This window comes from Chaetodon auriga, chromosome 3 (genome assembly GCF_051107435.1).
Source record: "Chaetodon auriga isolate fChaAug3 chromosome 3, fChaAug3.hap1, whole genome shotgun sequence".
In the NCBI taxonomy this organism is placed as follows: Eukaryota; Metazoa; Chordata; class Actinopteri; order Chaetodontiformes; family Chaetodontidae; genus Chaetodon; species Chaetodon auriga.
In genome coordinates this window covers 15,081,851-15,095,844 of record NC_135076.1, presented here as the reverse complement: position 1 = coordinate 15,095,844, position 13,994 = coordinate 15,081,851, and the positions used below count along the sequence as shown (strand labels likewise).

Genomic DNA, 13,994 nt, shown 5'->3' with positions numbered 1-13,994 from the left:
GTCTTTTAAATGCAAAAATTCCGAGGGGGGGAAATGGAAATATGACCATTTTCCTGACATGAAAAGCAGAGCACATCAAGACTCAATCATGACATTCTCAAGAATAGGTTGGACCGCGCTCCCTTTCCTCCCTTGGACTGTTTTTCCAGGGGACGGGGGGAAAGAAATGGAAAGAGAGAGCGTTATGATTTGTATCGCGATGGATGCCAACACAAATTGGGTAGCCATTTTTGCTCTCTCTGTTAAAGGGGCTGCTGCATAGAAAGACCCATTATGCATTTACCACATCAAAGGACCATTCAAATCCCTATCATACACACTTCAGAGTGGTGGAGCCAGGGAAAAGAGGGAGAGCAAAATTAAAGTAACCTTTTAAAACAATAAAATGGGGGTGGTGCATTTGCAGGAATCAAAGTGAGTAGAGGGGCTGCGATGCTCGAGAGCTCTTGTGTGGTCCCAGCTTCTCTCCCTCTCTCTCTCTCTCTCTCTCTCTCTCTCTCTCTCTCTCTCTCTCCTGGCTCTTCCTCCTTCTCTCACATTTTCTCTTCCCTCTTTTGTGGCTCTAAGCCTATGAGCTGGCATTGGCCCTTCCTTACAACACACCCAGTGGGGCTTTAAAAAGGCAGGGCCGGAGGTCTTAGCAGCCACACACACTCTCTGCCTGTGCCTCCGTGTTTTGGTCTCGGTGTGCTGCTCTGAAAGCCGGCAGTGTCAACCTCCCCAGCCTCCAGGTCGCTCGGATTAGAGATGCAGACGCCACATTGCGGGGCCCCCAGTCTCCTGTGCATCCTTGTGGGCCCCTTACTTCTGGCTGTGGGTCTGGCTGCTATGGAGAGCCAAGGTGAGGAGTTATTATTGCTGCCTGCGGTTGGGATATTAGTAGCACTTTGTGGGCAGACAAATGGACGCGCTGGGCGACTCTTGCAGGTAACCTCAACCTGGGAAAGGGTGAGTGTGTGAGGACAGATTGTGCTTGAGAACTTGGTTCATGAGCACAAACAGGTGTGTAGGTGTAATGGAGAGTCTGTGTTGATGTAGATGCACAAAAGCGTGTGTGAGTATATTTTTTGTCTGTCTACCTGTTTGTGTAAACTGTGGGATGGACTGTTTGACGTTCCGTTGTTTTGGGTGTTCCTATTTGACTTCCTTCACTGTGAGGCTCTCACACAGAATGGACAGACAGAAAACAGAGTGTCTTCCTGGCTGTTTTTGCCTTTTTGACCCCTCTTGAGAAGCCTCTTCTCCTGTCTAACCTAAGGCCAAATATAATTAAAAGTGTCAGAAAACAACAGAGGGGAAGCATGATTGTGCAGGCACCTACAGGCACACTTGAATTCATTTGAAGCCTCTCTGCGCTGGAGCTTTACCCTCACACATACTAAACAGTCAATATCAAACACACAGATGAAATCTCTGCGATCTGCTCATATCCATCCACACTCTCCCATACCCACTCTCAGTCTTTGTGTGTGTTTCCACGGAGCAGCGCTGCACGAACTTGAGAAGGAACCGGCCTATTGGGATGCTCAGGCCAGAGCAACACTGGATGCTGCGCTGAAACTCCGCCCTCGGGATCACCAGGCCAAGAACATCATCCTGTTCCTCGGCGACGGTAGGTCACGCTGTCATTACTGAGTCTATTCCGGCAAACATTCAATATTGACTTCACTGTGAAGTTTGAAGAGGAGAAGCTCCCTCTCAGCCTCACTGACAAATATATGGCCAATATGCAATGCGAGGCAATGCTCGAGTGTGTTCAGCCGCAGTACGTTTGCCGTGCTCTGGATGAACTGGGGGACTGTGCTGTGGCAGTGCAGGCGTGTGTCTAGATCAGTGAGGGCTGATGAGCCTGTGGTCGTAATAAACCTCTGGACAGCTTTAGTCATTTGTTCAAACGCTTAAAATTGATTACGTGGGCTTGACAGTGACTCAGAAGCAGAAAGGCAGAAAGTCGTATGGCATTAATCTCAGAGACAGGAGGAGTTCACATCTCATTCCCTGCAAACGCTGCTTTGTTTTCTGTACTGCTCAGTAGTTGTGCTTGACTAAACGGGTCAAATGATGCAAAGTAATGTGAAAGAGAATTAACACCTTTAACTTTCTCCTGGCTCTACAGAGCAGTTATGTGTATTTCAGTTCATTTCAACTAGCTGGTAACCAATCAGCAGCCAAAGAGCCACATATCTCCCTCAGGAGTTGGTGGCGACCAAAACTGAGCCAGAGAACGAGGATTAAACTTAACATTCGTCAGGTAACGAGAGACACGACTCAGAAGAATACTGCTGTTGCGAGCCTTTGAATGTCACCTTTTCTTTTTCTTTTTATGACAACTTGTTGAACTTTGCGTTGTGTTTTTTAGGTGCTCAGGAGGTGGAATAACAATTCAAGGTGCTTCCTTGGAAACAAGCAAAAGCTAGGTTTACATTCGCTGCTGCTTAACCAGAATGCATTGTGTGTATCCTTGAGGTCTAACATGTGTTGAGTGCATTTTCTTCCACACAAAACAGTTGCAAGGCTTTTTAGTTTTTCTATATTTTATATTGTGCATTGCTTACATCCAATTTTATTTACAGTCTTCTTGTTCTCTACCTTTGCTGCTACAACTACTCATAAATCCACTGCTCCACACATGACTAGTGGTTAAACACTTTGTAGTGTACCTTTGAGGTGCCAATCCCAATTAGTGCAAGGTGTGGCTGCCACCCTGAAGACTCACTTTTCACACGCCACATGTATCCTCCTTTAGCAGTGCAGCATGACTGTACTTTCAACCAGAGGGACGGTTATTGCCATTCGGGGAAATTTTCCATCTGGATTGGATTTGATTGGCAAGTTTTTCACATTAATTGTCACTTGTGTAGTATATTTACAACTGGTGAGGCATGACAGTCATTTTTGTAAGGGGAGCTGCTCAAAGGCGTAGAGACTGAAGAGTGTTTTTCCTGTTAACGACTCAGATATCTGCTTTAAATCAAACCTACTGAGTCACACTTCTGGGTGGTCGAGGCTGAGCTTTCTTTGTGCATCACTCCAGCAATGCCCTGCCCAGAACATGTTCTCAGTTTTATGACCGTGATGTTAAAGAGGGAGTTGAGTGCACCACAGTGACACGGGCTTCATGAAGTATGGTTTTCAAAGTCAGAATAGCAAATAGCAAATATTGTGTTGTTTTAGGCGTCAAATTATGACATAGCTGTGTCTTTATGTTCATTTGTTACATGTTCTACCAATAGTGGTCTGAATACTTGCCTGGACGAGTCAGTGTTGGTCAGTGTGATGATTTTGTTTGAAAATGTGGTTCTCCTTGAAAACCGCTGCCATAAATGCCCTGTATTTGTGGATTCAGTTGATGGTAATGTCCCTGACATGCTTTGATTTTGTTTGCGTAGATAATTACCCAATCAAAAAGTTTTTCCTCCCATCTAACGGTTATAATCTGAGCTTTTAAAAACATGCATGTTTTAATATTTCCGGTCTGGATTTTTGAAATGTTCCCAAACAGCATTCTGGGCTCTGTGGCATCAGAGCAGCAGAACCTTCACACAACGCCCAGAATGCAGATATCTAAGTGTTTCTTTAATATGTCATTCAATATGTCTGTAGAATGAGATAGACAGACCATATCAGTGAACCTGCACCTGTCAATCATTCTCTCCCAGGGATGGGCGTGTCCACAGTGTCAGCAGCTCGAATTCTGCGAGGTCAGATGGAGGGCAGATCAGGGGAGGAGACGATGCTGGCCATGGACACCTTCCCATACGTGGCCCTGTCAAAGGTGACAACACGACACTGTTGACCTGGACTCAGTCGTTACTCGTCCATGAATTACTGTGAATTACAACACAGTTTCTAACTGGAGAGAGCCAACAGGGTTTCATCAGATAGCTGCAGCTGTGTTTTATGAATTATTCCCCTTGGCTCAGAAAGAAGACTGTTTTATTAGCAATAATCTCATGTGCCATTCAAAGCTTTACTACTTAAATATAAGATGTCTTTTCAACCTTTTTTTTTTCCTCCACAGTTGGTGCCTGACAATTTTTATTTTCAATAATCCTTTGGGATATAAATATACATATTGATCAGTTCAATCAAAGTTATAAACTTTTATTGTAGCTTTTAATAATGCTAGCTGTTTACAAGGCATCTCTTTTAAAACATTATTAAAACATTAGATTTGTATAATATGTAAGCCTAATTGGGAACAGGGACAGTGATAATGGCAGCGCAGTAATTTAGCATGTTTCATGTGTGCGTTTTTCAAAATGCTTTACAGTTATGAAACAGGCCAAAGAAACAAAGTTCCATCTTCTTTATGATGTCTCTGCACTCTACGACCTCTGAAATGTTCTGTCTCCACACACAAACACACACAAACCTGCACAGACGCACATGAACGCACACAAACACACACGGTCATATTTCCATCACTTTGGGGGACATTACATAGACTTATATTCATTTCTTGGAGATTTACCCAACCTTAACCTTAAGGACTAATCCTAATCCTTACTTTAGCTTAAATTTAAACCTGAATCTAAGTCTTCACCCTAAAATTTATTGAAATATTTTCTTTATGGGGACTTGGTTTCTCCCTATGCTCAAGGTCAGTTCCCACATTATGACTGTGTAAGCAGATTTATGTCCCCACAACGTGAGTAATACACATCCACGCACACACAAACAGACACACAACCACGCAGACACACACACACTATCAACACTGATATCAGTGGATGCACTCCTAGGATGAGCTCTCCGGTCAGACGTTGTGTGTGTGAGAAAGAGAAAGAAAGTGAGAGAGGGAGACATACTGCATGCGAATACACTCGAGTATGTTATTCACACATATGTGTGTGTATGTGTCTGTGGTTGCTTGGTAAGTCAGTACAGTGTGATCCATGGAGGGAGAAGTCAAAAAGAGAGAGAGACAGAGATGCTCTGCAGAAGAAGTGCAGAGACAGAAAGCTTAGTTCAGTTTTTCACATGCTTTGTTCTCTTAACATGTTGCATCTCGCCCTGCCATCCCGCTGTGACTTAAATTCTCAAACCTTTGTGTGAAAAGATTTTCAAAGGATTTAGCTCAAATCTGCTCTTTAACTGAAAATGCTGACATTGTGGTAGAAACAGTGGCAACAGATTAAAGCTGGATTCAGCGTCATGACCCAGTATAATCCCTCAATCGCTGTAATTGTATGTGTGAGTGTGAGTTCAGTGTTTTTGGTGTCTCCATGCTCTCACGTACAGTAGAGAAAGGGAAACACCACTTTAAATATATGTTTGCTTCCTTTCTTGTCTTTAATGGTGTTTGTGTTTCTGCTCCACAGACCTACAGTGTGGATAAGCAGGTAGCAGACAGCGCGAGCACGGCCACAGCCTACCACTGTGGGGTGAAGGCCAACGCTAAGACATTAGGGCTCAGTGCTAACGCAGTGGCCTACGAGTGTAACACCACCTTCGGTAATGAGGTTTATTCGGTTCTACGCCGTGCTAAAGCACAAGGTAGGGATACTAAATGTCTTGGGTGTGTGTGCTGTATAATGGCAAGGTCATCTGATTTGAATTACGTTCTTATCTCGTGAAATGCAATGCCAATACCTAGATTAAAATACCAGGAATAAAACAATCATTCGATAAGCATGTTCCCTGCCGCTTGACTGTCGACAGTTCAATGTTCAGAATACGTCATATCAAGTTAGAGATACCAAGATAGCTATTGTATTGTAAATTCTGTATTAGGGTTAGGGTTAGGGTTAGCAGTAGTGTTTGTTTTGACATGTTTTCATGAAGCCATAGTTTAATTATACAAAGTTTCCAGGAGGTAGTATTTTATTTTTGAAGTTAAAGCTTGAATGTTTGAGCCAGAAAAGGGGGAGTAAATTGGCATTTTGAATTATTAGCAATTGGGCTGGCAAACACTGAAAATGAAATGGAAATAGAAACTATAAAGAGCAGTGATTTCCATTTTTCACTCATTCACTGCTGCTGTACCGCTGGGTTTCATTACCAGGAAGACTGTGGGACCACTAATGACTGAACCAGTGTCCTTATTTCTTCCTCCAGAGCAAAAATAAACACTGAATAGGCCAACCTCCAACAAGCACAAAAGGGCCCACTGTCATTTCTTATTGGTTAATTTGCACCAGTTGACTGCTTTAACAGTTTTACCTCTGATTTCAGGTAAATCAGTTGGCGTCGTGACCACCACTCGAGTCCAGCATGCCTCCCCGGCCGCTGCTTATGCCCACTCTGTCAGCCGCAGTTGGTACAGTGATGCAGACCTTCCTTCCAGCGCTCGCAAACAGGGCTGTGTCGACATTGCAACCCAACTGGTCACCAACGTTGACATTGATGTATGTAAGAGCAATTATGCTTGGCACCTTTTTTTAATGCCAAAAAGAAAAAGACATTCCATTCATTAGATCAAGCTCAGTTTAAAAATTGCTGTACCGTAATTCATTGCACTAATCCTATATGGCTCACTGCACAAGTGAAATAAAGTATTAGCTTCTTATTTGCAATGGTAGTATGTGCTTTGATGATTGTTTTGTTTTCAGATTATAGGGAGCAGTTTTGAAGTAGTTTACAAGTGCAGTAATATAACTTTGCAGTATACTGCTCAGATGTAAAGGAGGGGTTTTATTAGAATACGACTCTTTTTATTTACAAAGTGCAATGAGTGCACAATGACTTTGATCTGTTTAAATTCTTTTTACAACACTACAAGACTTCTGTAAAACACAGGACTGAGAGGCAAAGTGCGGGGAAGAAGAATCTCAACAAACAGGAGTAGAACTCATACAAGGTAGAAGAGCAAGACTTGCATTGAGATTTAGTCCAGTTTAACAATATCCATCTCTGAGTTCATCACTTTTCATTCTCCTCATATAACACAACTCTTTGGCATGCAGAGGATGTCGTGACAGTCGGTAGCATCCCGGTGATGTTTGTTACATTTTTCATGTTATATGGCACATTTAGTCATGTGGTTCACTATAATTACACATATTTTTACTTAATGGTTTTACTTTTGACCTCCACAGTGCACCAAGAAAACATATTGGACTGCATCTGGTCCAGGTTTGAATGGGATACAGCAACTGCACAGATACATCAATTCTTTATCTGTAATGGAGAAACTTCATTGTCCATCTTTCCTGTTACCTGTATCTTTACATGCTGTCGCCAATTTGGCTGGAAACTTCCACTGCAGGCTGCTCTGAGTGAACAGCCAACCCTTTTTTTGCTGTGCCATGGTGTATTCATGTGCAGTGGGAAAACTTTGTCCTCCACTAAAACCTGTCGCCTGTTGCATTAGCTGTGTTTATATTCAAACTTACCCTAGTTATAACACAAACTATTCCTAAGAAGTGCTTTATGCATTACTAAAATAAAAGCAGTTGCACCACGGTGAACATAAATCTAAGTAACAGCTAAATAGTTCCACATGGCCTTAGAGGCAAAAATTGTCACAGAATTATGCACATTAATGGCTAAACAGCAGTTTTTATGCCACACAGCATTGTTTTTGTGGCATTTTACAACAGTAATGCAGCAGTGACTTTATTTATTGATATAAGGTTTTAGTATTTGATCACTGATTGTCGCTTTCAGGTGATTCTGGGGGGAGGGAGGATGTACATGACACCAAAAGGCACCCCAGACCCCGAGTACCCTACCTCCAGCTCTCGCAAGGGGGACCGCAAAGACAAGAAGAACCTCATTGATGTGTGGCTGAACGCTAAACCAGTAAGATCTATTTAACATTGCTGTTGGATATTTCCATATATTTTAAGATATGAGCCACAGCTTCAAGAGGCCTCTCATTTGTTTTTCAGAACAAGAAGTCACACTATGTTTGGCACAGGAAGGAGTTTGACGAGATAAATGTTAAAACTACTGACCGGCTCATGGGTGGGTACAGATACGTGATCAAAGACAGATATCCGGTTGAACAGATAAGCAAACACTCATGAGCTTATTGCAGTAGATAACACACACACTGACACCATGCACATGGCACACAAGACTGCATAAAACCCACAATACATGCACAACACATATATGATGTACATGCTCACACACACACACACACACACACACACACACACACACACACACACACACACTATTTCAACCTCTGTGTTACTCGGGTGTAAACTTCTTATCTAAATCATGAACCCTTGTCAGTGGCTTTGAAACAATTCCAGTAAGGTTATCTTTCATCTTTACAGCCATGCAAAGTAGTCATGACGGTGCACTGTAAATTCACAGTTAGCTGGTATTATCAACCCTAACTACGGTCATAAAAACCAAAGGGCATGTTTCTTGCTGTGATGCGTATGACAGTGATACAGATGCAATAGAATTGTTATCATCTTGCACAGTTCTGTTGCTTTCATGAGTGTTACAAATGAGAGTGTACGATCTGAACTCTTTACTACAAGAGTCCCTACAATTAAAATAAGAGCAATTTGGTTTTATTGTCAGCATTATCAATATGACTGGTGCATGTTTTTGATCAATCGCTTGGATAGAAAGTAATTTGAGGTTCATTTATGAATAAATGGGGGTCAATGGGTTGGAAGAAGCTTGGATTGTAACTGAGAACATTAGCAAGGCAGCTAGATAACAAGGTCATATATATGTAGCTTACAATTGTTCAGTTCAATGATCTTCCTCCCACCTCTCTCACTTCATTACTATTCATTACCACAGAAAAGTGCCAAAATCAATTAAAAAAACAGTAAAATACTCCTTCCCTTTTTCTTTTCGGTGGTACCAGGTCTGTTTGAGCCAAAGGACATGAGATTTGAGGTTTTCCGGAACAGCACACGTGATCCCTCCATTGTGGAGATGACAGAGAAGGCCATACAAATCCTCAGCAAGAATCCTAAAGGGTACTTCCTGTTTGTGGAAGATGAGTATATCAACAGCTCTCGAACTTAAAATATCAGCAAGCGTGTCTTTATTAGCATCATGAAGAATTATGGTCATGATGGTTGTCTGTTCCTTGAGTGACTTTTAAAATTGGATTTTTCAAGAATGCATGGCTGTTAATGTAAAACAGAGGTCCTTAATTTTTTCTAATTATGTCTTTAAAATAAACCTATAACACATATTTTTGAAGAATGTTTAGCAGAAACAACATAGCGTCATCAAACAGGGATTTTCCTTTAAGCTACTGTTAACATGAGGTGTACTTATGAGTCGTTTTGGACCAGGTCTGATCTGCTTGTTTTTCACTGTTTTGTTACGAGGGAGAATTGATCACGGCCACCATGACGGCATCGCCAAACTGGCGCTGACAGAAGCCGTGATGTTTGACCGAGCCATTCAGCGCGCTGCACAGCTAACCAGAGAATCCGATACTCTCACTGTGGTCACTGCTGACCACTCCCACGTCTTCACGTTTGGTGGTAACACACCCCGTGGGAATCCCATCTTTGGTATGGTCCAAGGCACAAACACTTGAATGCAGTCTGCATTGAAATTGACATGAAAAGTGTGGAATAACAAAGTGGGTTTCTATTTGAATTGAAACCATACATGGAAGATAATCAAACTAGCCTGGAATGAGTAGGTTTAGACATTCATAAATGGAATGAATCCTTTTTTTGTCTCATAAAGTACATGTGAATTTGTGTTTGCTTTGCCTCTATGCAAAAAGATACACTGACCAATGTATAACATCTCCGCCGTTATTTGTCATTCAGGTCTGGCACCAAAGAAAGCCGATGACAGAATGCCTTTCACCAGCATCCTCTATGCCAACGGTCCCGGTTATGTCCACATAAATGGAACCAGAGGAAACATCACAATGGTGGATTACTGTAAGCACAAACTAATGTCTTTCAGATGCTGCAGTCGTCTGTGCTGATGTGTGTACAGACAGCGTGAACTGATGTGGTTACAGCTGACTCATGACCGTGTCTTGGAAAGCAAAGATGAAATATGATGTTTATAGCATTCACAGTGCTGTCTTCTGTTTTCTTCTCTGCACAGGCCTCACTATGTACATGTAACTCCACTGAAAAAGCTATTTGTATTTCATTGTGGAACACTTGGCAGCAATGATCCAGTTCCTCCTTCCTCTTGTTCTGCACCATTCGCTTTAGTCATTGCAAGAGTGTGTATACTTGAAGGTGGAAATACTTCTATCCAAGGACGGATTGCCTTTAAAAAAAAAGAAAGAAAATCTTTTGGAATGGCCTGGCATACAAATGTTTTTGGAACCAGTAGTTGTGTCTCAGAAGTGCACTGGTACCTTAAATGAACATGCAATTACAAGTGAGGGATTCATTTCTAAAACTTTATGAATCCATCTAGAGAGATGTGAAGCACTGCTAGTCAGCATCCATATTCTGATGACGCCGAAAAGCTTATGCAGCAATCGATTCGCATTACTTTAAACAGACCACTTATCAAGCCTGCAGTTGTTTCACATTTTATCAAAAAGAGCACTTCAGTATCCGTCTTGTTTTCCAGCATTGTATGTTTGTTTTGGGGGAGGAAAAAGTTCTGTCAGTTAACTTCAGGCAGTAAATGCAGTAATTTTATCAAAAGGACTTAAATTCCCTTCTGGCTTTTGAAAATGTCATGGTTAAGTTTAATTGGGTAAATTACAGAAGATTTACAAAACACCATTTTATGAGCAAAACAGCCACAAAAACATCTATGATGAGGAATGTAATCTTAAAACTATCCAGAGATGTCCTGCGGTGTGGATTGGATTTGACCTGACAGGCAAAGGGGATCTAGTGCAATCTATTGTAATAAGAGCACTTAACTAATGTCAAGGTGTCAAAGGCAGGATATTTAGTTTTTTACTTCCAAAGCTGTGAGCAAATAGTGATATTATAACGTTGCAGTAAATAGCCTACTTGCGGGTGACGTAGTCTGAGTGTGGATTAAAGTTAATCTGGATTGACATCATGGTTAATTTATCAGTCTGTCAAAGCATCTGTTCTGACAGTTAAAGATGCGAGCAGAAAATTGCCTAAAATGGTGTTTTGTTACTTGTTTCTCTCCAGACGATGAGGAGTACATGCAACAGGCTGCCGTCCCACTGGATGCTGAGACCCACGGTGGGGAGGATGTGGCCATCTACGCCAAAGGCCCAATGGCTCACCTGTTCCATGGGGTGAAAGAGCAGAACTATGTGGCGCACGTCATGGCCTACGCTGCCTGCTTAGAGCCCTATACGAACTGCCCTCCTCACCCCCACACCCATACCTCGAGTGGGACAGTGAACACACCCTCGAGCCTCCTGTTCGGCCTGCTTGGCTTCCTCTTTTTACTCAGATGACCCCCAAACACACACTCGCACTTACACAAATAACATTGTGTGTGTGTGTGCAGCAATACAGACACTTAATGCTCTACACATACATAGAGTACGTGTGCACACATTCACTGTATGCGAACAGGCTGGCAAGTCAGAATGCAGGGATAAACATATACAGTACTGTATGTGTTAATAGGAATTTTCTCACATACATCCTGATAACACAGTCTACATTCATGAGGGTGGAACCCAGAATGTATGAAAATTGAGGCTCAAACATGCACGAATTAACTCTTATTCACATTCAAACTAACAAAGAGGCAGGCATTGCAGGCTAGAACACATGCAAATATGCAAGCATGAATCTTCATTCAGGCACAGGAAGTTTATAGATCATCAGCCTTTACTTCACAAGGACGACTTCCAACCTCTACCTGCAACATGACTACTAACTTGCACTAACTAGTTCTTTCATTAGGTAGTTACATCTTCCCTACGTCTTCTCTGTTAGCGCTCTGCTCGTTCATCAGAGCTATCAAACATTTGCAAAGGATCTGTAACTTGCTGGTTACCCATTCATCCAAGGCGCTAGCCAGAATAACTTGAAATGAGCAAGCAGGCTGAGGGCTTGCTGTTCAGCTTGTGGACACACGCCTCTTGTTGTACATGATCATCACTGTCCAGATGGAATAAATGACAACACAAACCTGAACTACGAGCCATCGTGCCATGCCAAGCTGCAACACCCACAGACCTTACAAGAAATCATAAAGATGCTGTAGCTCTTTCAGGGGTGGAAAATATGTAGCTCTTAAGTTTTTTTTTTATATTAAGTTTATATCCTGACCTCATTGGTTCCAAATAGTAAATCTGTTTTCTGTCAGATTGTCTATCACTTGATATGTAATCTATTTGGAGTGTACATGAATGTATTTTGTAAGCAAATATTGTCAATGTATTTTTATACTGTTTTTTTTGCAAATGTTACTTAAATATGGATGAAAAACATCACTTTTCTTCGTGACTATATCCTCTATGTCATTTGATAGCAGTGAACACCTTTTGATGGGCATTTCACGGACTTCAGGAAGATTTCCTAACAAGCAGCTGATAGTAGCTGATCTAGGGTTTGCTGCTTCTTATAGAAAAAAACATTTAAGAAAAAAACTGAAGAGAGCTTGGCACAGTTAGGTCTAATGTATGCATAAAAAAAACAAGAATTTAGCCTCTACGTCTTAATCAATGCAAGCATTTGACACAAGGGAATCATCTCATTGTAGTGGGATCAGTTAAAGTACAATTGTAGTGTACTATGTCATGCAAGCACACATGGAGATGTACTAACACACATGCACTGGAAACCCTGGAAACATAAAAAAATTGCCACATGAACATGCACAAAGCAATCAGGTATGGCATCAACAGAATAGGTAGGAAACAGAAGTGGAGAGGGAAACGGAAAATGTAGATCAAGAAGAACAATTTTTACATCAGTTCGTTAATTCAGGGTCGTGACCTCTCTGTAACTATGTCACACTGCAGCAACATTGAGGAAAGCATACCCAGTTATAGCAAAATCTATGGCAGTCTTTCCTAATGTGCCGCGACAGATAAGTGTGCCGTGAGAAATCATCAGGTGTGCCGTGGAAGACTATCCAATTTCACCTGATTGGTGCTCTAAGGCTGAGAACAGCGGTCCCCAACCAGCGGGCCACAGACCGGTATATTGAGTTGTATTTTTGGTAATTTGCTTTTATTCGTTTCTATGCCGGTCCGCCGGCTTAGAGCACCAATCAGGTGAAATCTTCCTGTGTGTCTTTCTTCAACTCCTGTAAGAATATCAGCCTTGTGTTCAACTAAACAGGCCCAGGTTTCACACTGGGTTAGTAAATTGAGTAAATTGAGACTAGATTTTCATTATATTTCAATAAATATACTTTTTGTGCCATACTTTTGTTTGGTGGTGTGCCTTGTGATTTTTCTAATGTAAAATATGTGCCTTGGCTCAAAAAGGTTGGGAAACATTGATCTATGCTGTTGTCCTTTGGAGAAATTCAAGTTTCATTGTGGGGATCCTTGCAACAGTGAAATACATTATTGCTCCATTATCGTATACTTCAGTGATTCTGTTGTGGATGAATGTAAACTTAGATTTATTTGTCCATGGTCAGTCAATTTTGCCTTTTAGAGGTTTTGCTCGGTTCACAAAACCCTTTGCTGTAGCACGTCCAAGTGCTGATGCTGACAAAGAAACTATGTGACCTTGTGATGGTCTGTCTGAACCACAAGGCCGGTCAGTGTAGGAGAGCTGAGGGCTGTTAACCACACCGCTGAAAAGGACCGACCTGTGTACACACACATGACTCACATGTTATCAATTAATTCCACCACAAATGCTAATAAATGGTTGTTCTGTTATAAAACCATTTTAACAACGGGGTGGCTGAATTCTGGCCTGTTTAAATATTAGCTGCAGAGATTTGCAAAATTGCAATAAGGCACCGTAAAACAATGTAATCATCATCATTAAATGATGATTTATTGTGGCTATTAGACATTAATTGCTAAATCCGCTTCTGGTTAACATTCACCAGATAGTGTTTTGGATAACAAGACAAAAACAAAAACAAATAACTGATTCATTAAATCACAGTTTAGATCAATGATTAATAAACCTCATGCACATTTTCTTATGTAATTTTAAACGTAT

At 41.5% G+C, this 13,994-nt stretch overlaps 1 protein-coding gene across 1 annotated transcript; it reads left to right on the top strand.

The window, feature by feature from the left end:
• The first annotated feature begins 747 nt into the window (after positions 1 to 747).
• Positions 748 to 12,022, top strand: alpi.1 (alkaline phosphatase, intestinal, tandem duplicate 1). Its single transcript, XM_076726101.1, has 11 exons — positions 748 to 841; positions 1,487 to 1,612; positions 3,660 to 3,775; positions 5,325 to 5,499; positions 6,178 to 6,350; positions 7,612 to 7,746; positions 7,836 to 7,911; positions 8,783 to 8,917; positions 9,255 to 9,446; positions 9,714 to 9,830; positions 11,031 to 12,022. Exons 1-11 carry the CDS (start codon positions 748 to 750, stop codon positions 11,303 to 11,305), a joined length of 1,614 nt encoding a protein of 537 aa, XP_076582216.1. The 3' UTR covers positions 11,306 to 12,022.
• Positions 12,023 to 13,994: the final 1,972 nt, after the last annotated feature.